Below are 24775 nucleotides of genomic sequence, written 5' to 3'. Positions count from 1 at the left end.
ACATTTTAATTACAAATTTGGTGATTAGATGTAAGGTTCTTGCAGTATGTGCTACCTCCATGCATCCAGACTGGAAGTGTTGATATGAATAACTTTAAAAAGTAGACACTGAACTCCCATTTGGAAAGAAGTGGTATTTTGTTTGGCAGTAGCCATATCTGTCACTAGCCTTGAGACTAGATGTATTCTTTTTTCAGGTTTGCTTGGAATCAGATGGAAGATATTATAATGCTCATATCCAGGAAGTTGGAAATGAGAACAATTCAGTAACAGTCTTCATTGAAGAACTGGCAGAAAGGTAGGAATATTATAATTTAAATTACTAAAATCGTTGGTTCCTGGTTCCATTTTGTAATATTAAATAGAGAATTACTAGGATGCTAGAAAGATAATTAGAATTTTATCTGGTATTGGCCTAGGGTGACTTACCTTGAATTATAAAAGCATGTGCTGAAGTATGAAATCTCAATATAGGTGTTAGATATGTATAAAAGTTTTCAAATCTTAGACACTAGTCTACTTATTAGAAATACTAAGTACAATAGAATTCTGAAACAAAACTGTTCATAGTAACTGGAAAGTTGGATTACTAACTGAGCCTCTGCCAGTATAAAGATAAACTAATCTAGTCTTTCTCAAACTTTACCATGCACCAGAATTACCTGGAGGGCTTGTGAAAACACAGCTTAGTAAACCCAGTCTCTAAAGTTTCTGATTCAGTAAATCTGAGGTGGGGCCCAAGACTTTTAATTTTGAACAAGTTTCCAGGTGATGCTAATGCTGCTGGTCCACTTTCAGAATCATGAAATGAGGCTATGCTGCACTAACAACCAAAACATCTCAGCAGCTTAAAACAATAATGTTCTTTCTCCTTCATTTAGCATGTCCATAGTGGGTCAGCGGATGGGATCCGGTCTAACAGAGATTCTATTTTAACACGTGCTTCCATGGTCATAGGGAATAAAATGAAACATAACAAACCATTTTCTGGATCTTAAAATGTCTCATATTTTATTGACCAGAGTGGTTTACATTGCCAAGCCTCATGTCAATGGGGTAGGGGAATATAATTCTCCAAGGAAGTACAGCAAATATGTGTGAACTAATACAGTCTACCATCTTTCTTCTGAAATGTGATCCGTACTAGAAACAGCAGTGAAATTGTAAAAACGACTCTTAGGTTTTCTAACCTAAAAAAAGGGGAAGCTGTTGTCAACCAGGTTTTAATAGAATACACTTGAAGTGTAAGCGGTGGGATACATATTTTGAATGAGAGTTAAATCTGTGTTGCAATATCTTCATGGTGATACCTTTAACTTTTAAGGCACGTTGTTCCTCTGGCTAACTTAAAACCAGTTACCCAAGTGATACCTTTTCCTGCCTGGAATGCTATGCCCAGTCGTAAAGGAAGAGGTTACCAGAAAATGCCTGGGGGATATATCCCAGAAATAGGTTTGTATGCTAAAGGTTTTTTTTTTCCCCCCTTCATGCACTCCCTTTAACTTACCTACATTGTACTATTTTTTAAAGGTATGTAATATGTCTTGTTGTAGGGTAGATTTTCTCAATTTCAGCACTACTGTTAATGGAATGGATACTACTTCATTGTTGGGGGGCTGTCCTGTGCCTTGTAGGATGCTTCACAGTGTCCCTGGCTTCTTATCCACTAGATGCCGGTAGCATCCTCTGCCTAATATGACAACCAAAAATGTTTCCAGACATTGCCAAATATTCCCTAGGGGAGGGAGAGGTAAAATTGTCCCTGGTTGAGAGCCATGGTTCTTAAGGGACTTTATGTAAACTTAAACACTCATGTGAGAGCTAAAAAGAAAAAAAATTGATCTTGTGGAGATGAGGAGTAGAATGATGGCTCAGAAGGGTGATGAGAACTGGGAATAAAGAGGAATTAGTTAATGAGTACAAAAATAGATAGTAGGATTAAGGTCTAATATTTGGTAGTGTAATAGGGTGATTATAGTTAATAATTGTGTGTTTCAAAATAACTGGAGGACTGGATTTGGAATGTTCCCAACACAAAGAAATGGTAAATGTTTGAGGTGATAGATATCCTAATTACCCTGATTTGATCATTACACATTGTATGCTTGTATGAAAATACTACACGTACCCCGTAACGTACTGTTCTGCACTTATAAAAATTAATTTAAAAAACTTAAGCTGACATGGATCTTAGACTCTAAAACTTCAGGGGAAAATATTTCTTAGAGAACTAGAAAAACACCTCATAGAAGCAGCCAGGGATATTAACAGTCATAATTTATTAGAGAATAGTAATGTATGTGATTGGATGACTCAGTATTTTCATTTTTATTTTTGTTTTATACTGTTTTGTTTTCAAGGAGTCTCACTCTGTCACCCAGGCTGGAATCAGTGGTGCAGTCTTGGTTCACTGCAACCTCTGCCTCCTGGGCTTAAGCAGTTCTCCTGCCTCAGCCTCCCAAGTAGCTGGGATTACAAGTGCACGCTACCATGCCTGGCTAGTTTTTGTATTTTTAGTAGAGAATGGGGTTTTACCGTATTGGCCAGCCTGTTCTCGAGCTCCTGATCTCAAGTGATCCACCTGCCTCAGCATCCCAAAGTGCTGGGATTATGGGCATGAGCGCGGCCATGGATAACTCAGTGTTTTTGATGCCCTATACTAACCTGCCCATACTGGGGATAGTGCCGAGATATACCTACTGATACAGAAATTACCTGTTGGTTTTGTGCTTCCAAATAAAAGATCTAGCATATCCTTCAAAAATACAAAAATTCCCTCCCTATGTTTATTTGGTTTGTTCCTAGGGGAAGCATTGGAAATTTTAAGGCAGTGTGGTGGTAACAGTACACTGGGCCTTCTGCTTTGGTTATGAAGCTTATTTGCTACTTCTTTGTTTGCCTGAAAGTTATATCAGAGATGGATATGAAGCAACAGAAGAAGATGTTCAAGAAAGTTCGAGGGAAAGAAGTGTACATGACTATGGCTTACGGCAAGGGAGACCCCCTCCTCCCACCCAGGCTACAGCACAGTATGCATTATGGGCACGATCCTCCAATGCACTACTCGACAGCTGGCAGTGTTATGTCTAATGAACATTTTCATACTCAACATCCATCTCCAAGACAAGGTCGAGGATATGGGATGCCCAGGTAAAACGTTGATAGATTTGTATTTTCATTGTCTAGGGAAATATGAAGCAGTTGAAGAGATATAAGAAGATAGAATGCTGTCAAGATGAGTGTCTGTGTGACATACAGATTGTATTTCCTTAATAATAGTCTTAATGCCAGTATTGCAGAGAGCAGAGCTCTTTCTAGTTGAATGTGTTTAGAAAGATAGGTTAGTTCTATTTGACTACAGAGACTGACTACTTAGGGTTAGTGAAAAGGGAGTTCTATTTTCCCGTCCCTTTATTCTTAGAAATTCATCTTGGTTTATAAACAGGCACAACATGCCGGGCCCTAAAGTTGGTTTTTACCCAGGCCCAGGTAAAAGGTGCTGCCAGAACTATGATAACTTCTCTTACAGATCTCGGTAAGTATTGTGTTGAGAGAAAATGGGTAAGCCTGATTTCACTGCTGAACATTAATGTTTTAAAAGTGTCAATTTTGAGATATTTGAACTGTTATTTGTAAATTAGGAACAGATTACTATATTTCATCATTTCTACTTTTTAATTATTTGAACCACTTAAGTTCATTTAGACGTAGTCACCGCCAGATGAGTTGTATGAATAAGGAGTCCCAGTATGGATTTGCTTCAGGGAATGGACAAATGCCCAGGGGCTTGCAAGAAACGATTACTTTTTATGAAGTTGAAGAAGGGGATGAGACTGCTTATCCAACTTTACCTGTGAGTGGATCAAAGCTTTACTCAAAAAGCTGTTTACTTGTTTCATTTATTTTTTTGAAGTAAAGGCAATGTGGATAAATTTTAGATTTTGTACAAATAAACGAAACTTTTCTGGAAAATGACAATGAGAAAAGAGACATTTTTTCCCACCTGTTGCTAGAGAAGGGAGTAGAGGTAGACTAATAATCTTGCTTATATAGTATGGGTTGATATTTTCTGTTTTCTTGATGATTACTTCATATGTTTTGTATTCTAAAGTGCATGGAAAACATTTAATTATGGAGTTCTCTTACAACATCAGTTCACATTGTTAGGCTAGTTTTTTTAAGTGCCTTTTAAAACATTCCTCTGGCTTTTTTTTTTTCTGACTGTATAGTGAGAACTACAGTGTATGTGTGTCTCTTTGATGCAGAATCATGGAGGTCCCTCTACAATGGTTCCTGCTACTTCAGGATGCTGTGTTGGAAGGCGGGGACATACCTCGAGCAAACAGACTTTGAATTTAGACGAGGGCAATGGCCAGAATGAAAATGGTGAGTCAGTAACAGTTAAATATTTTTAAAAGATTCTTGTGGCATTAGCACATCAGGGCAGTGAAGTAGACCAGTTTGTTTTTGGGGTCTCTCTCTGTTCCAGTAGCATAGTTTTGAAAGAGTTATGTAAGTTCTTATTGCTTGCTGGGTTTTGAATATGTCCTGGTATTTCTCAGAAGAATGGACTTCTATTTCAATTGGCTGCTACATTGTTATAACTTGTTTTCAGCTCTCTGCTTAGGTCTTCATTGAGTTTTGACTTGATGTCAGATATCATTATGGGAAAGTCTATTCCTTATTAGTAAGGCACTGTTTATAGTTGTCCTCACCATTTGTATAACTACGTTAGGCTTTTTGTGTGACTGGCTGTTATTTTTTAAGACTGCTATGAAGTAACTTGCTTGCCCAAATAAGTCTATTTAATCTGTAAACATTACTCTTTATTGAACCTTATGTGATACCCACTCTACTAAGTCATTATATTCATAATATAGTCATTCGTGTGTTCTTCTGAGGAATGTGCTATCCCTATTTTACACATGAGGAAATTGAAATTCAGAGGGTAAATGACATGGCCAAGGTCATATCCTTGGTAAATGGCAGAGATACAATTTTTTTTGTAACTCTTTTATTGAGATATAATTTACCTATCATACAGTTTCAGCTATTTAAAGTATACAATTCCATGTTTTTGGTTTTTTTTTAGTTGCGTACCATCACCACAGTTAATATTAGGACATTTTTATCACCACACTAGTGAAACCCTGTGCCCATTAGAGCCATTCCCCATTTCTCCCAGTCCCCAGCCCTTAGCAATCATCAGTCTGTTTTCTTTCTCTATTAATTTGCCTCCTATGGACATTTTATATAATTGGAATCATATACACACACTTACCCTTAACAGGTTTTTTATATTGCCTACTACCATGGAATGTGTTTATTTTTACTTTTAAAAGATACTGTATGTGCCTATTGTAATAATTGTGGAGCATTGAGGGGCTTGAAGCATTCCGAATGACTTATTAATAAGTTCCTTATTTTCTTGTGGTATTGTTTTTTTGTTACTAGTGTAGACAAAAATAGATATGTTTAGGAATTTAATAAGTGAAAAAATGTAGTACAAGAATGATCTGTGAAAACTTTGTACATGTGTGCATGCATGTGTTTAAGGACATTTACTGTCTGTTCTTATTTACATGACCCTTTTGTCTTTTAGCTCCATGGGTAGTGTGGTATATTTGGAATAACTAAATCTTTGCTCCCACTTTAAATCTGGAGGAGTTGCATGTGTGTTTGACAAGTGGTGTGTTTTAGAATCAAATTTACTTTAAAACTGTGGGGTTATATTTGGTGGAAAACCATCCAGTTGAGTATTGACTTTGTATTTCAGTGGTACAGAAATCTTAAAATACTTCAGTCTGCTGAGCCATCCTTTGAGGATACACTGATTTTGCTTGTATTACTTATATGAAACAGATTGAAAAACAGATGAGGCATAACATATTCCCTTAATGTCCACCAAAGGAAACAGTGGATTTTACTCATACATTATAGTGGCCATTGAGTATTTAGTGTATGTAAAGCACTATGCTAAGTTATTTTCACTTCTATTAACCATCCCCAAAACGCCTATGAGCTAGGTACTGTTATTCCATTTTACAGTGAAGAATTGAGGCACAGAGATTAAATACTTACCTAAAGTCATGTAGTTAATCACAGTTCACATCTAGGCAGTCCTCACTCCAGAGCCTATGTGCTTAATCACCACACTGTAGCCTCCCTGGAAAAATTGGGCACAACTGAGTTTTCACCTCTGCCTGACCTCTAAGAGCTAAGCAAATTTTCAGAGGTGAGATTTTTAAAGTTTACAGCTAATCCTGTCTTCAGTATTTGTTGACTAGTCTGAAAGCTCATATCACTTTCCAGGATGTGTGCATTTTAGTTTTAAGCATATAACCATAAAACTGGAGGAAAAAGCAAGTGCTGACCATTTGGCTCTGCTGAGCTAAAAAGACCTATATAAACACAATTCTTGTGTCTTTTTTTTCCCAGGGGGATATCATGAAGAAGATCTTTATCCTGCAGGTCAGTAAGATCTATAAATGATCTGACATTCATCATTGTTTATAGAATTTCAAGCTATAAAATAATGCTCATTTTTTACTTTGGCTATATTCTCTAGAGCCAGACTATGAAACTTCAGGTGTTTATAGCACAACTGCATCTACAGCAAACTTGGTAGGTATTTAATAATAGCAAAGAGTTATAGCTTCTACTATTTACTAGGGTACTGTTAAGAGCTATATATATAAATATATTTAAATCAGAACAACCCTGTGAGGCTTAGTATCATTCTCATTTTGAAGATGAAGAAATCGAGACAAATTAACTTATTTTCTGAAATTAATCTATTTAGAGATATTCTAACAGCAATAATCTTTTAGAAGATTTTATGATTTTTTATTAGAATGGATCATAAATCTCACTTAATATAACAAAAGTTTGCTTCTCCCTTAATATAGTAGAGGTCTATAGAAGGGCTTGCTTAGGTACTCAGGCTGATGGAAGTTTGTCCATGATTGCTAAGGCAGGAAATAAAATTTGGTAAATGGTGTACTGGCTTCTGTAGCTTCCACCAGAGATGATACATGTCACTTTCTTTTCCATTTCACTGGCTAGAGCGGGTACCACTGAAGAGATTAACTTCTCTGTGCCTGAAAGGCAAAAAGTTAGAAACATTTTAACACTGCTGAGAACTATATCATTCAACTTGCCCTCTCTCTCATAGGCAGAACACTTAGTTTCTACCTCAAAGGAGGCATCCTAAAAGGTCCCATTCAGTGTAATCAAACTCATAGCCTAGGATTTCTGGACTGTGTGTAGTATTTGTTATATTGGGTCCAGATGTAGCTTCTTGTGATCTTGAGACCAAAAACCAAAAATACAGATTTTTTTTTTAACCTCTCTTCCCAATTTACAATGCTGAAGCAGGCACTGAAATTCCCACTCAGAAAGGGAGAAAATGGGGGATAAAAGACAGTTACTGTCCTGTAGCCATTCTGAGACCCTTATGGGCAGACGTTGTAAGGGCCCCCAACGTACTCATGGGGACTCTTCCCTGAAGAGTTCTCTTGTTCATTTTCTAAGGCTCTTGGCTACTCCCAAGGCCTATCCTTGCTTGGCAATATTTCAAGTAGGCATTGGAGAATAATCCTTCCTTGGCAACTGAGCAGCTTTCTAAGCTTGCTACTTACAGAAGATTGGAGGCCCAAGGGTGGTTTTATCTCAATTGAATGGTTTTAGTTTTGGTTCATGATTTCTTTGGCTGTGAGATTAATTTATTCTGCTTCTTTTGATTTATTTTGGTTTCATGTGCCAATAACCATACTACAATTATTTTCCATAAATATATTACTAAGACTTACTATAAATCTTTGTGTTTTTAATCTTTATATTTTTCTCTACTTGATTGCAAGTGGCTTGAGTTTATCTTGCATTGATGGAAGAACCATGCCTTTTGGAAACTTTTCTACAGCCATTTTGTTGAAGTGTAAGGATTTACTAGGTGTTATACCCTTAGTTGAATTCTGGCTTCGAGACATCTTATTGCATTCAGGGTTTTTAACAAAAGAGTTGCTGTGAGGTTAAGTTTTCATGTTGTCGTTATTCAAAGCATTCATCAATATTACCCTTTATAGTTGAGGGTTGAAACAATTGTTCCTTCAACCCTATGAGTCCCTGTATGCAAGGAATCTATTCCCTTTCATTCCTACCTGCAAACTACTAATTCTGTCTTACACACACCTGTCTTACAATAACTTGCTTTAAACCATACCAACAGTAATCAAAGCACAATACTAACATCCTGTCTTCTAGACTGCTTACCCTAAGAGCTACACATTCATAATTCCTTCTCAATTAGGATTTTGTTGTAGCCGTACCCTACTTTTAGTTACCAATTTCTGTTTTAGTCCAGCTAGGTTATGCTGCACTGTAACAACGCCCCAAAATCTTAGTGGCTTAACTCGGGAAAAGTTATTCTTGCTAATGTTATATAGGTTCAATTCAAGTTGGTAGCAGGCTTCCAGACTATGACTGTTCTTCTTAGTCACTTAAGGACCCAGGCTGATGGGCACATACTATCATGATCATCACAGCAGGGCAAAAGATACAGAGATTGGATATTGACTCATAACATTTCTGTTCATATTTTATTGACCAAGTAACTTGGTCATTCCTGACTTTAGATGGAGCTGGGAAGGGCAGTCCTACCATATATCCAGGAGAACCGGAATATTTATAAAGAACTTGAATAACTACCTTATATGTTCTAATTATGACTAATTAGAGAATTAGTAATAATTAACTGTGACATCTTAATATACTAAATTTTTGTTTTTACTGTTTAGGCAATACACCTTAGGAAGGAGAAGAAAACTCTGATACGTAATTTTCTTTGTTTTTTTTCCTTCCCTTACTTTGCTTCTTCCAGAGAAAGTTTTCTCCTCCTTTTCCTGCCACCATTATTATTCTTATATCATGTGCTTTTGATATTACGTCTTGAAGTAGCCATCCAAGTGAAAAGGCAAATAAGAAATTTACCATGAGGGATGACAAGAATAGATGCTTTTTTTCTGTTCTTTCAGTTTCACTTGTCACATGTTCCTTTTTGTTCTGAATTTTAAAAACCCAGTAGCTTTCAGTTTCTTCATATATTCCACTCCCTCTGCCCCCATCACCAAATCCATAGCAAATTTCTATTATTGCTAAAATAAAGGAGAAATGTCTTCAGAATTATCATTGTATATTTTTTTAAAAAAAAACTCTTGTTTTTAAATTTTTAATTTCAGCAGGTTTTTGGAGAATAGGTGGTGGTTGGTTACAATGAGTAAGTCCTTTAGTTGTGATTTCTGAGATTTCAGTGCACTCATCACTTGAGCAGTGTACCACTGTACCAAATGCGTAGTCTTTTATCCCTCACCCCCCAACCCTTTCCCCTGAGTCTTCAAAATCCATTGTCTCATTCTTATGCCTTTGTGTCCTCATAGCTTAGCTTCCATTTATGAGTGAGAACATACAGTGTTTAGTTTTTCATCCTGAGTTACTTCACTTAGAATAATGGTCTTCAGTTCCATTCACGTTGCTTCAAATGCCATTATTTTGTTTCTTTGTATGGCTGAGTAGTATTCCGTGGTATATATATACCACATTTTCTTTATACACTTGTTGATTGTTGGGCATTTGGGCTGGTTCCATATTCTTGCAGTTGCAAATTGTGTGCTATAAACATACATGTGCTGGTATTTTTTTTTTTTTTTTTTTTTTGAGACGGAGTTTCACTCTTGTTACCCAGGCTGGAGTGCAATGGTGTGATCTTGGCTCACCACAGCCTCTGCCTCCTGGGTTCAGGCAATTCTCCTGCCTCAGCCTCCTGAGTAGCTGGGATTACAGGCATGCGCCACGATGCCCAGCTAATTTTTTGTATTTTTAATAGAGACGGGGTTTCACCATGTTGACCAGGATGGTCTCGATCTCTTGACCTTGTGATCCACCCGCCTCGGCCTCCCAAAGTGCTGGGATTACAGGCTTGAACCACTGTGCCTGGCCTTTTTTTTTTTTTTTTTTTTTTTTTTTTGGTATAATGACTTCTTTTCCTCTGGGTACATACCCAGGAGTGGGATTGGTAGATCAAATAGTAGTTCTACTTTTAGTTCTTTAAGGAATCTCCACACTGTTTTCCATTATGGAAAGTTGTACTAGTTTACATTCCTACCAACAGTATAAAAGCTTTCCCTTTTCACCACATCCATGCCAACATCTATTTTTTTATATTTTTTATTATGGCCATTCTTGCAGGAGTGAGGCCATACCACAATTTGGTTTTTATTTGCATATCCTTGATAATTAGTGATGTTGAGCATTTTTTTCATGTTTGTTGGCCATTTGTATATCTTCTTTTAGAATTGTCTATTCATATCCATAGCTCACTTTTTGTTGGGAGATTTTTTTTTTCTTGCTGAATCCAGTTCCTTGTAGATTCTGGATATTAGTCCTTTGTTGAATGTATAGATTGCTAGATCACAAAGATTTTTCTCCCACTCTGTGAGTTGTCTGTTTACTCTGTGTTGTGCAGAAGCTTTTTTGTTTAATTAAGTCTCATCTATTTATGTTTGTTTTTGTCCAATGCAGGACTTTTGAATAAAGATTTCTAGGCATAGCCTTCTAAGAAATCGTGAACATTTATTTCTACTTCTTATTTCCATGTCTAACACTCAACTAAATGTTTCTCTAGAAGTATTTGGTATTCTGAGCCAGGGAAAATGTCTGCTTTTTGGCAGGGGCTTTGGCTTTACTTGAACACAAGCTTTGTTATTGTCCATGTTAAGTGGGGCTCACCTTTTCACAGTAAGGTTCCTCTTGTTGTTTCCTGTGATTACCTTTCCCTATTCTCTCTGGGCTCTTACCAATGCAACCAATTTCTGCTGCTAGAGTTTTTGCTGCCATGACAAGCTATCATACATGAGTCCAAGCCATTCAAATACCATTTTTGCTTTTAGAAAGACACAGTCTTGAGTCAGAGGAGAATGATATTTGAATATTACAATATCTATTAAATCTCAATTAGAGAAAATGTAGCTGAATAACCAATATACCCTTGTACCCAGCTACATATTCAGATAGAATGCCTTTTTTTTTTTTTTTTTTTTGCAAAACTGTTGTTGGTCCTACAGTACTTGAAGGTTTTAAGGCAAAGGTCACTGAAAAAGTGTTTAAATTTCAATTATCAGTTACGTTTTAGTATCTACATTTAGGACTTGAGTTAGATGTGTTGAGGATTTCTGTAGATAGGTAACAAAGCAGTCCCCTAAATCACATTTTAGAATGATAACTTTTAGAGCTTTGTCTTAGGAGTTACTTCCAAATTTGAATTATTTCAGTACTGATCACTTTCATTTAGTTTTAAAATATGTTGAAACAGAGCATATTTCTTATTGACGTGTTGGTTGTTTTTTTATTTAACTGTATTTTTGTATTTATTAAAGTCTCTTCAGGACAGAAAATCATGTTCTATGTCTCCTCAGGACACAGTTGCCTCATACAACTACCCCCAGAAGGTAATCTTAATAGTGTTATTAAGCAGTTACAATGGCTTGAATAGAGAAAAAATTTCTCTTTTCATTTACCTTCATCATACTTCAAAGCAACTGCTTTTGTTCCTTTAAGTATTATTGTACCTTCTGGTGTCTGATACAGTGATTAGTAAATTCATTCAACAAATTATTGAGCATCTACTGTGTTCCAGACACTGTTCTATGTGCTGGCTTTAGATTACTCTTAGTCTACTGTGAGCCACTTTTACATAAAGAGTGAGTTAATATAAATTACCTGTCAATTCTGTCTCATTAACTGAAACTTAATTTTAAAGCTTTCCTATAGAATGGAGAATCAGCATTAAAAAGGTAGCTGAAACCATACAAGTAAACAAGATCATTCTGAGCAAAGGAAGAGATTGAGAAGGGCATCTAGAAAAAGCCTGTGGATTATCAAATTTTAGAAAATGGGTAGAGAGGGAACAGCCAAGGAGGGAGTAAAAACATGAGAGAGGAATATTATGGAATCCCTAGGAAGAGAATGGTTCAAGGAGAAGCCCAGTGTCAGTTGCTGCCAAGAGGTCAAGCAACTTAAGGATTAACAAAAGTCTACTAAGGTTTGTTGCCGTAGAGACCACTGGTGACTTTGAATACAGTTTCAGAGAACCAGTGTGGGTAGCAGCCACACTGCAGTTGGGTGTTAAGAAAATGGAGACTGCCAGTGAGGACAGTGTGTTTAAGAAGAGTCTCTTACCATTTATTGAATATCTTTCTATGCAGATCCCTGCACAGGATGTTGTGAAAAAATAGTTTATTCTCTTGAGTAGCTGTGGCCTAAGCAGAAAAAAAAAAATTGCAGTTTTATAATGTAATAAAAAAATGCAAGGCACCCTTTCTCTTTAAAAAAGTGTAGGCCAGATGTGGTGGCTCATGCCTATAATCCCAACACTTTGGTGGGAGGCTAAGGCGGGCAGATTGCTTGAGCCGAGGGTTTCAAGACCAGCCTTGAAAATGTGACAAAACTCTGTCTCTACTAAAAATATAAAAAACTTGCTGGGCGTGGTGGTGCATGACTGTAGTCTCAGCTACTCAGGAGGCTGAGATGGGAGTATCATCTGAGCCTGGAAAGTTGAGGCTACAGTGAACTGAAATCATGCCACTGCACTCCAGCCTGGGCAATGGGAGTGAGACCCTGTCTCAAAAAAAAAAGGTTTTATCTTGTGTGGGGGCCATATATATGCATGTAAAAATGAATATATATTATGAATATATATTACGAATCTCTGGAATAATATGCAGGAAGCCCAGAGGTTAACTGTTTGGGCAGCTGGCAACTAGGCAGATGGAGGACAGGGCTTGGAGGGCAACTTTCCATTGCATACGATTTAATACTTGATTTTCAAGTCATATTAATGTATTACTTTTTTTTAGAAATAAATGAATTAAAAAATTAAAGCCCTCACGCTCTCAAGTAACCTGTGATCTCCTGAAAGAAATAATGTTCCTGTGTAAGGTTTACATGAAGATGGATTTTCAGTGTTTTCAGTTGTCAAAACTAATTACTATTTTCTGAAGTTTAGGATCAGATAACGAACTACTGTTGTTTGAGAAACCAAACTTAGAGTTTTGAACTTTCTTCCACACTTACAGGTGATGGGAAATTTTGTACCAGTTGCAGCTTCCTGTGCCAATAATGTCCCGGCTCCAGTCTTATCTAACTGTGCGGCAGTTAATCAAGCTAGTATTACTACTTCGGTTTCCTCACAGAATGCTATACAGCCTCTATTTGTATCTCCACCTACACAAGACAGGCCAGGTAGGTTATTAGCGGTTGCTTACTTTGGAAGCCTCTTTTCCTATTCGTGATCATGCACCTCCAGCTATTCTAGTAATTAGATATCATTAGTTTTAATTTCCAGAATTAAATTTATTTAACCTACTTAATAAAGTATGTTCTGCCATTGAGGATTCCATGAGATTTGAGAGTCAGGGATTTAAGTTTATTGCAAATTTTGCTCTGGTAAGATTTTATACCTATCATTTTGCTACCTGCTGAATTAGGGGACTTGTACTAGTTTTTCAAACCATTAGTTAAGTTTTATCATATAAGAACTAAGATAGAAATGTTTCTCACTTTATAGCAAACTTTGCAGGAATTCTGTAAAACACATTCCTTTGTAATGAATAATTGTCCTGTAAATATAATAATAAAAGATATAGGCTCTAGAATTTAAAGGATCTGGGTTAGAATCCTGATTTTACAACTTACTGATTCTATAATTTTGTACAAACTATTAAAGCTTTTTATCTATGGCTTGGGGGTACTGATAGTACCAATTCATGAAGTGGTTGTGGACTTTCAATGAGTTAATGACATTTTAAATTTTCAGTAGAATTCTAGGAAGGTGGTGTCACAACAGCATTATCTTTTCAATCTGAATCTCCAAATAAAAATGGAAATAGTGAAGTCAAAACCCATGACACCTACAACAAAACTAAGTGACAAGGTATCCCCATGAACCCTAGAATTTAAGCAGGTAGGCACAAACCACCAGTCACTAGACTTGCATGCTGTCAGGGTCTGTGAGAGAGTAAGAACCTAGAAGCATTGAGGATGTTGTCTTATGTACCTGAGAATTCCAGTGAATAAGAATGCACTGAAAAGTGGGGCAGACAATTTGGAAGCAGCAGCCAAAACTGGGAAGGGATTTGGTTTCTCTAATACTAGGTGAGTGCATGGGGCACATAGTAGAGGACTTAAAGGGCTTGAAACAGTTTAACCTCTAACTCTTCAAAATTGACCTGCGAGAGCTCCCTTTTAGGATAGTATTCCTCACTGGGAAGAAACTGCTAAGAATGGAATCTGAATTGATCAGGATAGAGAAAAGAGCAGGTCTAGAAAAAGAACAAAAGGATTAAGGTCAAATGCTGCGCAAATATATATTAGCGAATAAAAAGCAGAGTAATATCTCTACATGTGAAAACATGTTAGAAATGAAACACTAAGCAGGACTAAACAAACTAAAAACCATGACAAACTATTTCAAAATGAGCTAAAGATACTAATAATACAAAGCATTTAAGAATAACATAAATCAGAATTAGAAAAACTCACCCGAGGTGATAAAACTCAAGGAATAATTATAAAGGGGAGAAGGTCATTTTAGTAATGGAGACTAAACTATAATGAGCTTGAGCAAATGCAGGTTGAATATTCCTTATACAAAGTGCTTGGGACCAGAAGTGTTTTGAACATAAGATTTTTTTTTTCTTTTTTTTTTTTTAGATTTTGGAATATTTGCATTATACTTGTTGAGCATCCTTAATCTGAAAATCCAAGATTCTCCAGTGAGCATTTCCTTTTAGTACTATATAGGCACTCAGTTTTGGAATTTGGAGCAGTTTGAATTTCAGATTTCCAAATTAGGAATACTCACTCTGTATGTGCAGCAGATAATGCTTTAAGAGAAATAAGAGTGCTATAGGCTTTTTTTTTTTTTTTTTTTGAGACAGGGTTTTTCTGTGTCACTAAGACTTGAGAGTGCAGTGGCATGATCATGGCTCACTGCAGCCTGGATCTCCAGAGGTCAAACTATCCTCCTCCCTCAGTCCCCCAGTAGCTGGGACTATAGGCACACACTACCACACTCGGCTAATTATTGTGTTTTTGTAGAGACAGGGTCTTGTCATGTTGCCCAACCTGGTCTTGAACTCCTGGGCTTAAGTGATCCACCCACCTTAGCCTCCCAAAGTGCTGTGATTACAGGCATGAGCCACCACGTCCAACCATAAACTTTTTTAAAAGATAAAGATGTAAGAAGGGGGAAATCTAAAATTGAAAAAAAAAATGGAGATAAAGATTTTAAAGTAACATATTTGAAGTTAGGCAAATAAGAGCAAACATAGATAGAAGTCCCTGAAAAAGAAAACCAAAGTAAGGGAACAAAAATGCTAAAAGCTATAATTTAGAAAACTTTGCTGAAGTTTTGTATTAGTTTGTTTTCACACTGCTATAAAGAAATGCCTGAGACTGGATAATTTATAAAGGGAAGAAGTTTAATTGACTCAGTTCTGCATGGCTGAGGAAGCCTCAGGAAACTTGCAATCATGGCAGAAGATGAAGGGGAAGCAGACACGTTCTTCACAAGGCACCAGGACAGAGAAAGTGCAGGGGAAAAGGCCATTTATAAAACTATCAGATCTCGTGAGAATTTACTCACTATCACAAGAACAGCATAGCGAAAACCACTTCCATAATCCAGGAGATTACAACACAGTTTACAGTTCAGGATGACATTTGGGTGGGGAAACAAAGCCAAACCATATCAAGTTTAAAAAGTTTTAAAAGTACATACTTGAAACAGCACCCTGAATACCTGAGAATATTGACCCAGAAAAATGAACAGCAGAATATTCTAATAAAATTACTCGACTTAAAAAGTCCTGAGTATCTAAGTAAGTTTATGGCATATAAGAGAAATATAATGATAATCATCAAACTTTGACAGTATTGCTTTATTCTAGAAGAAAATAGAATAACATTTAAGATACCCAGGGAAAGACTATGTGAACCAATAATTTTGTATCCAATCAAACTGATTTTCAAGCACAAAGGGCAACAGGTAAGAACCCAATATTATTATTCCCATGAGCCCTTCTGATGAATCTCTGAGAGCTGTACTGTCAAGCAGGGTAACCACTAGCCACCTATGGAAATTAGTTATAGTTAAATAAAGTAAACCTTTATTTCCTCAGTTGCATTAGCCACATGCCAAGTGCTCAAAGCCACATGTGGCTAGTAGCTACTGTATTGGACAACACATATAGAATATTTCTACCATCACAAAAACTTGTGTTGGACAACAGTAGACTAGAGAATGAGCTTAGAGTTTTAGGCTACCAGAACAATTAGAGACAGACCAATTAGAGATGTTAGAGACATAAGAACGTGATTAAATACATAGTTACCGGTAGAAGTAAGACAAATGAGGGCTAAGAAGTTGAGACTATACTATGTGATAGCCTTATGTTTGGAGGGTGTAGATGTAGTTATTTTTTTTTAAACGGTAGAATTGAGTGAATATGGACAAAGATGGGCAGAGCATCTTTCATGCTCTCAGTCACATCAGGTTCTTTTATTTAGATAAATGTTATTCTGAGACTGTGTAATGTGGGCTAAAGTAAATGGGTAATTATGGGATATTCTAATTTTATCCTGTGTCCTTGTGAATCAGGATTCTTAGTATGGAAAAAAGATATTGCAGTTGTTACAGAGGCTAATTAAAAGCTTTTATAGTTTTGAATTTGAAGTATCAGTATAAACTTGAGATATCTTTAAATATACATATATGTTTCCTTGCTCTGTCCACTGAAAGGCCTGTAAACAATAAGTATCCCTAATACCTATTTTTTTGATCTTAAAATGCCATTTATTACTTTAAAAAAGAAAAAACTGGGCTCTATGGAGAAATGGCTGATTCCAGGTCTGGGCAGGAAATGTTCAAGATGAGCCTGGAACGTCTTGTCATATAAGATAGCAAGGAACATATCAAAGAGTATAGGCATCGTGTCAAAAGGACTCAGAAGCCATCACAAAGAGAGATTCCCACTGGCCAAAGATGGAACAATTTCAGCTTCAACAATGAGCACTAGATTGGAATATACTAAGTATGTCGAAGTTCTTAATGATATTTTTAAAATTGCTTGCTTTAAGAGGATGATAGGAAATAAATTCATTTTCTTGAAAACTAGAAACATGAAATAAGCATTTATTCTGCCTTCCTTGTATGAACTATACCACTGAATAACCAAATAAATGAGGGGACGTATCTCTTTGTAATAGTATTCTAACTAATCAGTATTCAATAAAAAAGTGACAGAATAATTTTACAGTTCCTAATAAATGGATGGACATTAAACATCAGTAGCTACTAAGATTGCAAGGATAGTCAAACATTAGCTATAGATGTGCCAAAGAAATCAATCCTGCGTCTGATTCAGTCTCCTGGATCTAGCTACCTATTGACAGGAAATAACAGAATACATGTTGAATTGCATCATGAGTATGTAATGTGCAAAATTCAGACTGTGGGAAGCTTGTCAGGTCAAAGTGCCCAGATCCTTTAAAGCAGAACTGTCAGGAAATAGATGAAGGAGGGACCAATAGATTAGGAGATTCAAGAAATAGCCAATTTTTAAATGAACAAGATGAAAAACTAGTGTTCAAGAATGCACATTTGAGTGACAAAGCTCTGCAAAGACCCTGAGGACGTGATTACTATTTAAAGTCAAAATAATGGTTGGTTTTGTTAGGAAGGAAAAAGTGACTAATGAAGTATTTCTAGACAAGGGTAGTATCCACATTAAAATGACTCATTTAGCAATATATGTTTGATTAGTTTGCTGTATCTGTTTCATTTATAAAAAGATAAAGTGGGCTGGGTGCAGTGACTCCCACCTGTAATCCCACCACTTGGGGAGGCCAAGGTGGGTGGATCACCTGAGGTCAGGAGTTCCAGACCCGCCTGGCCAGCATAGTAAAACCCTATCTCTACTAAAAATATAAAAATTAGCTGGGCGTGGTGGCAGGTGCCTGTAATCCCAGCTACTTGGGAGGCTGAGGCAGGAGAATCACTTGAACTGAGGAACTGGAGGTTGCAGTGAGCTGAGACCACACCATTGCACTCCAGCCTGGACAATAGAGTAAGACTTCATCTCAAAGGAAAAAAAAAAAAGTGCTTAGTACAGTACCTGGAACAAAAACAATAAATGTTAATTAATAATGTTACAAATTTTTCACTGGAAATGTCAATGTAGACCCGTTTTACTACTTTTTGCTAGTTGTAGGAGAGAACATTTGCTGTCTACTTCCAGCAGCTGTCTGAGCTTAAATTCAAGTGATAGATGAAGCAAGAATTGTAATGTTTTATTTGTGGAATCATTGAAAGATTACCATTTAAATGCCAGATGTTTCTTAAAATGTGTACTGCCTTCATTTATTTACTTTTTGTTTAGTCACTTAATGAACCTCAACTATAGATCTACTTTACTAGATCCAGCTGCTTTTTAGTTGCTCTTTGTCATTCTTGTTCATCCTCTAGATGAAACAACTGATTTTTCCCACTTTGTTGTTCATATCTCTCTCTGGCAGGCCCCTCCCATCCTTAAGTGACTGCTAATCTGCCAGGTAACTACATGTGATGATTGCCCTTAATTATGAGTCTCCTTTTAGGCATTAAATCCTGTCAACTTCAAGCTCTGGATTTCAGTAAATGTTGCTAAGTCTTTTGCCAGGGCTGGAATCAGTGACTCTCCCTGAGTGCAAAATTTAATAGAATGTCAAAAACAAACAAACAAAACAAAAACAAACAAACAAACAAAAAAAACCACACACACACACACACCACAGTAGTCAAGATAAATAACACTTTATCATTTAAAAAAATAAAGATTAATATAAAAAATTTGAGAACGAAGTGTCAATTTTAAATAAAGACAGGATCTGTGTACCAGGTTTAAGGAGAGTTGAGTGAGGCATATACTCTTGGGGTCATGCAAGTACAGGGTTGGATCCTGTCTTTATTGAAAATTTTGATGTTGTATTCATAACAGTTTTCTTTGTATTAGTTTGGGTAGCTGTTTAAATTTTGCACTGCTGCATCTCACCACACCTTGGCCCTGCTCTGTGATTTTTGGAGAAGCAACAGTATATTATTATATATATTTATGTTCTCTTCTGAAGTGTCCTGAAGCAGACTACAGCTACAGGGATGGGGGAAATGAGCATTCCAAATGCATTACATTGATTTCTACTAGTATTTCAGAAGATGTTTCTATAATTCTTGAGCCATCCCTTGAATTATATATGTTAAGCCTGTGGAGCTCTTCGTAAGTCTAAGGATGAGATGCTGATGCATCTCTGTAGAAACTTGAAATTGTAAAAGCTTTTTTTGTAGAGGGTTTATTGTAATACTGTGCATTTATAAGGAAGGTGAATTCAGACAAAGTAACCCCCAAATTATGTCTACTATTGATTCTTTCAGGCCCATGAGAATGTATTTAGCCATTTCTACGTCTAGTAGTTGGTTTTTACCTAGTGATCATAATAACGTTCTACTATCTTTGGCTAATTGCCTTTCTCCATTCGCTTTTTTAAAAAGATGGTATGATTTGTTTTCAGTGCTAGTTTAAAAGGAGTAAGAGCAGAGTTTTGTTGGAACCATTTTATTAAAAAAAAATCTGTATCTACAACATTTGGAGATATTCTGAAAATTAAATTCCTCTCCCAAAACTGTAAAATTAGAGATTTCTATTTTTTTTTTTTATTTGGTTGAATGGGATGAGGAATTATTATTATTATTATTATTTTTTTTTTTTAAAGAGTAAAGAAGAGGAAGAAAGAGAAAGAGGAAGAGGGAGAGAGAATGGGGGTATTGCTTTGCTGCCCGGGCTAGAATGCAGTTTAAATATGGGTATGCCTATAATTGTCCTTAATAATGGAGACATGAAAGAAAATGAGGGAAGAGAATAACAAACAAGGAGCCAACCAACATTTCGTTTAAACTTCTAAGTTGATATGATGTGGTACTGATAAGAGTGTATATTTTGTGTAAAGTGGAGAGTTCTATAAATGTTAATTACGTTTACTTGTTCCAGATCTGAGTTCAAGTCCTGGATATCGTTGTTAATTTTCTGTCTCATTGATCTGTCTAATATTAATGTTGAAGTCTCCCACTATTATTGTGTGGGAGTCTAAGTCTCTTTATAAGTCTTGTATGTCTGGGTATTCCTGTATTGGGTGCGTGTATATTTAGGACCTTTAACTCTTCTTGTTGTTGCATTAATTCTTTTATCGTTATATAATGTCCTTCTTTGCTTCTTTTGATCTTTGTTGCTTTAAATACTATTTTATCAGAGGCAAAAATTGTAACTTCTGCTTTTTATTTATTTATTTTTGCTCTCTGGTTGGTTGGTAAGTCTCTCTCCATCCTTTGTTTTGAGTCTTTGTGTATCCTTGAATGTGAGATGGGTCTGGATGCAGCATACAGTTTTAGTTTTTTGTCCAAATTGGCTGTCTTTGAATTGAGGAATTTAGTCAATTTAAATTTAGAATTGATAATGATATATGTGAGTTTAATACTGTCATTTAATATTAGCTGGCTATTTTGCCCATTAGTCGATGTAAATTCTTCATTATATTGATGTTTTTTACTTTTTGGTATTTTTTAGAAAGGCTGATACTGTTTGTTCCTTTCTATGTATAGTGGTTCTTTCAGAAGCTCTTGTAAAGCAGGCCTGGTGGTGATGAATTCTCTGAGTGCTTGCTTGTTCACAAAAAACTTTATTTTTCCTTCACTTATGAAGCTTAGTTTGGCTGGATGTAAAATTCTTGGTTGAAAGTTGTTTTCTTTAAGGATGTTGAATATTGGTCCCCACTCTCTTCTGGCTTGTAGGGTTTCTGCTGAGAGATCTGCTGTGAGTCTGATAGGCTTCCCTTTGTGGGTAACCTGACCTTTCTCTCTGGCTGCCCTTAGTATTTTCTCCTTCATTTCAACCCTGGTGAATCTGACGATTATGTGCCTTGGAGTTGCTCTTCTTGAGGAATATCTTCGTGGTGTTCTCTGTATTACCTGGAGTTGAATATTATCCTGCCTTACTACGTTGGGAAAATTTTCCTGAATAATATCCTGAAGCGTATTTTCCAGCTTGGATTCATTCTCTTCGTCACATTCAGGTATACCTATCAAGCGTAGATTAGGTCTTTTCACATAGTCCCATATTTCTTGGAGACTTTGCTCATTCCTTTTTATCCTTTTTTCTCTAATCTTGTCTTCTTGTTTTATTTCATTGAGTTGGTCTTCGACCTCTGATATCCTTTCTTCTGCTTGATCAATTCGGCTGTTAAAACTTGTGCATACTTCACGTCGTTCTCGTATTGCGTTTTTCAGTTCCATCAATTCACTTATTTTCCTCTTTAAATTTTGTATTCTTGTTGACATTTCGTCAAACCTTTTTTTCAAAGTTCTTAGTTTCTTTAGATTGTGTTAGCATAAGTTCTTTTAATTCACAGGAGTTTCTTATTATCCACGTTTTGAAGCCTGCTTCTGTAATTGGAACACACTCGTTCTCCATCAAGCCTTGTTTTGTTGCTGATGAGGAACTGGGATCCCCCGCTGAGGGAGAGGCATTCTGATCTTGGGTATTCTCAGCCTTTTTTGGCTGTTTTCTTCCCTTCGTTGTAGATTTATCCATCTGTGGTCTTTATAATTAGCGTCTTTGTAATTAGGTTTCTGAGTGGACGTCCAACTTATTGATTCTCAGCGCCGAAATCTGAGCAACCCACTGCGCGGACCAAATCGGCGGCGTTAAGATGGATGGTGCTTTTCTGACTCTGCACCAAGAACCGACGCTCCGAGGCGCCGGCAAAACCGCCTCGCTGGTCACAAGAGTCGCGCTGGCGACCCGTGGGGCTCCTCTGCTGGGAATCTCCTGGTGCGTGAGCAATAAGAATTCATGTGAAGGTGTGGCGTCCTCTCGTTCTTTGCGTTTTCAGTGGGAGCTACAATCCCGAGCTGCTAGTGATCAGCCATCTTGGATCTCTCTCCAAGATTTCTAAATGTATGACAAAACTCCAAAACAGCTAGTTGAGCAAGCTTTAAAAATTTACTGTTTAATTTAGATACAGTATAATTCATTTTTGGTGCCCAGTTCTGTAAGCTTTGACAAATGCAGACTTGTGTAACCAATGCCACAATGAAGAGATAATAATTGTATTACTCCTAAAAAGTTGTTTATAAAGTTTTAGATCACCCAAAGACATAGATCTATTCGTGTTAGCCTGTAATCGTACAAATGATATAGGTGAGTATATTGTTTGTACTGATAAGTAAATGGAAACTGTGGATTATGTCTTGCTAAAACATCAGAGTAACAAATTCAGCTTGTGTGAATTGTTTCTGTGATAAACTTAGTGTGCTAAAACTCTGAATTTAAACTTTTATAGAATAAGACTGAACTTTCTATGTTTCTCAGGGTTAAAATGATATGATAATGCAGATAACACAATGATGAAATTTTGTACTTGGATTTAAGCTGGCTAAAATGATTCAGTTAAACTTGAAGGATTTGTATTAATCATCTTTTGTAAAAAGAAAAAAAATTAACAAATTTACCAGTTGTGTTGTATATGCAGATATGTGTTTTAACTAGGTTGTAAACACATTGTTTCCTTTATCATCATAGAGGATTAATATTTAAACATAATTACATCTGAATTTCTTATGTCAAAAACAAACTTTTAAATGAGTATTGATTGTTTCTAAGCTATAGTAACAGGTATAGAAAGTTAAAAGGATAAGATATTGTATCTAGCCTGTTTTTAGATTCTGTATCTCCTTAGAAATGGGACAGTCGTGATTTAAAGTTCCCTATATTCCTCAGATGCTACCAGTGGAAACCTTCAACGATTGCTAAAATCTGTAATCTGTCCACTTTAGTCCATCTCTTACTAGCTTCTACATTTTGTGATTTGACTGAGAGTGACGGATTGCTGAAAACGTTCTTAAATTTGCATTGGGTCTTAAGCTAAGTAAAAATCTTGCTGTAATTACGTTTTATTTATGTACCTGTTAGCTAAGTTTGTTCAAAGTCTGATAGTCAAAGCTCTGCGTCTTCCAGTTTGTTCCCTTTTAATTTCCAATAATTTTCTTAAAACGACCTGTAATAAACTAGTTCTCGATTGTTATGTGTAAGAGAATGTAGACAATTCACTGTCCATGGTTTTTTTTTAAGCCAAACCATAAGAATTGAGTTCTTTGACCATACTGGAGGCAAGAAAAGTAGATGAACCTACTGTTCATAAGGTGTTATAGTTGTATATCGCTCTGTTAAATGTTTTGTTTCTTTGTTAGTGATTGCCTCACCATCCTATCCATGCCATTCTCCTCCTACTCCTCATGCTGGTACCTCTCTACCACTACCACCACCGCCACCACCGCCTCCTCCTCCTCCTCCTCCTCCTCTTGATGTGGGAGAGGCTTCAAATTTACCACCACCACCACCTCCATCTTATTCCTGTGATCCAAGTGGCAGTGATTTGCCTCAAGGTAAGTAGATTTTGAGACTTAGCTGAGGGGTCTGAGATTTAAAAAATATTTTTAGAGTATATCTCTCTTCGGTTGACCTATTGGGAAATGGGGTACCAAATGAAAATTGACTTGAGAACACAATGCAGGAAGTGACTAAGGAAAGGAGCAATTAAAAGCTGAAAACAATATCTTCTACATCATCAACAAATGAATGGTTGAGTTGATGTGTACTGCTGTTTTTTTGTTTTGTTTCGTTTTGGTAGCTACATGCCTACTCTGAAGAATGGCCGTCTTTGATTTTCTTTTCTTAACTGTCTTTTTGCAAAACAGGACTTGGTATCAAATTTTTCTTTATTTCTTAAATTGTTTCCACAAGTACATGAATTATTACTATATATATATATATATATATATATATATATATATATATATATTTTTTTTTTTTTTTTTTCCCCCGAGACGGAGTTTCGCTCTTGCTACCCAGGCTAGAGTGCAATGGCACGATCTCGGCTCACCGCAACCTCCGCCTCCTGGGTTCAGGCAATTCTCCTGCCTCAGCCTCCTGAGTAGCTGGGATTACAGGCACGCGCCACCATCCCCAGCTAATTTTTGTATTTTTAGTAGAGACGGGGTTTCACCATGTTGACCAGGATGGTCTCGATCTCTTGACCTCGTGATCCACCCGCCTCGGCCTCCGAAATATTTTATATTTAGAATTTCAACTGAACTTTAAAGATTTGGGGGAGTGGGGATTAGGAGTCTTATCTGCCTTGAATTTCCGCCGTGTTTTCTTAAACGTCTAAGGAGTAGTTTTTCATTGGAAGTTCTTTATTACCCTCATTGACATATTTCTCAAGAGAATTATAGTCGAGAATTGTTTGTAGCTTACTTATACTTTCTTGCTATAACATTTTCTTCTTTTCTTTCTAGCTGCTTCTCTATTTTTTTTTCCAACCTCTAATCACCAAGATTTTCTTTAGCTCCCTTCTGTTTTTTTCCTATCCTTAAACTTCACTGTTATTTCTGTGTAGTTGATTCTTAAATCTAGCTAGCCTTGGCATCAAAAGTTTTTAGTTACTTGTCTCCAGATACTTGCTGGACATTTTCATGTAGTTTTTAGCTTTCATTTCAGTAATGAAATTCCTCATATTTATCTTTTCCCCAAGTCACACAAAACGTTGACTTTTCTCCGTGGTTTTCTATTTTGTTAAG

At 36.5% G+C, this 24775-nt stretch overlaps 1 protein-coding gene across 9 annotated transcripts in view; it reads left to right on the top strand.

The window, feature by feature from the left end:
* The window catches only part of ALG13 (ALG13 UDP-N-acetylglucosaminyltransferase subunit), an 85863-nt gene that overhangs the window by 42146 nt on the left and 18942 nt on the right, over positions 1 to 24775 (top strand). For 4 of the 9 annotated variants that reach the window (XM_010346328.3, XM_010346334.3, XM_010346335.3 and 1 more), the window contains exons 14-24: positions 198 to 298; positions 1325 to 1452; positions 2907 to 3150; positions 3446 to 3535; positions 3697 to 3853; positions 4266 to 4386; positions 6439 to 6471; positions 6569 to 6624; positions 11430 to 11501; positions 13128 to 13293; positions 23387 to 23581. In XM_010346328.3, coding sequence (XP_010344630.1) covers positions 198 to 298; positions 1325 to 1452; positions 2907 to 3150; positions 3446 to 3535; positions 3697 to 3853; positions 4266 to 4386; positions 6439 to 6471; positions 6569 to 6624; positions 11430 to 11501; positions 13128 to 13293; positions 23387 to 23581 — 1363 coding nt within the window. Of the gene's footprint in view, positions 1 to 197; positions 299 to 1324; positions 1453 to 2906; positions 3151 to 3445; positions 3536 to 3696; positions 3854 to 4265; positions 4387 to 6438; positions 6472 to 6568; positions 6625 to 8795; positions 11088 to 11429; positions 11502 to 13127; positions 13294 to 23386; positions 23582 to 24775 lie in introns of those variants that run through there. The other 5 variants (XM_010346336.3, XM_010346330.3, XM_010346329.3 and 2 more) reach the window with 5 other exon arrangements.

The sequence above is a fragment of the Saimiri boliviensis genome, chromosome X (genome assembly GCF_048565385.1).
Source record: "Saimiri boliviensis isolate mSaiBol1 chromosome X, mSaiBol1.pri, whole genome shotgun sequence".
NCBI classification, from domain to species: domain Eukaryota; kingdom Metazoa; phylum Chordata; class Mammalia; order Primates; family Cebidae; genus Saimiri; species Saimiri boliviensis.
The sequence above is the reverse complement of the archived record's forward strand: the minus strand, read 5'-3'. Positions and strand labels throughout refer to the sequence as shown.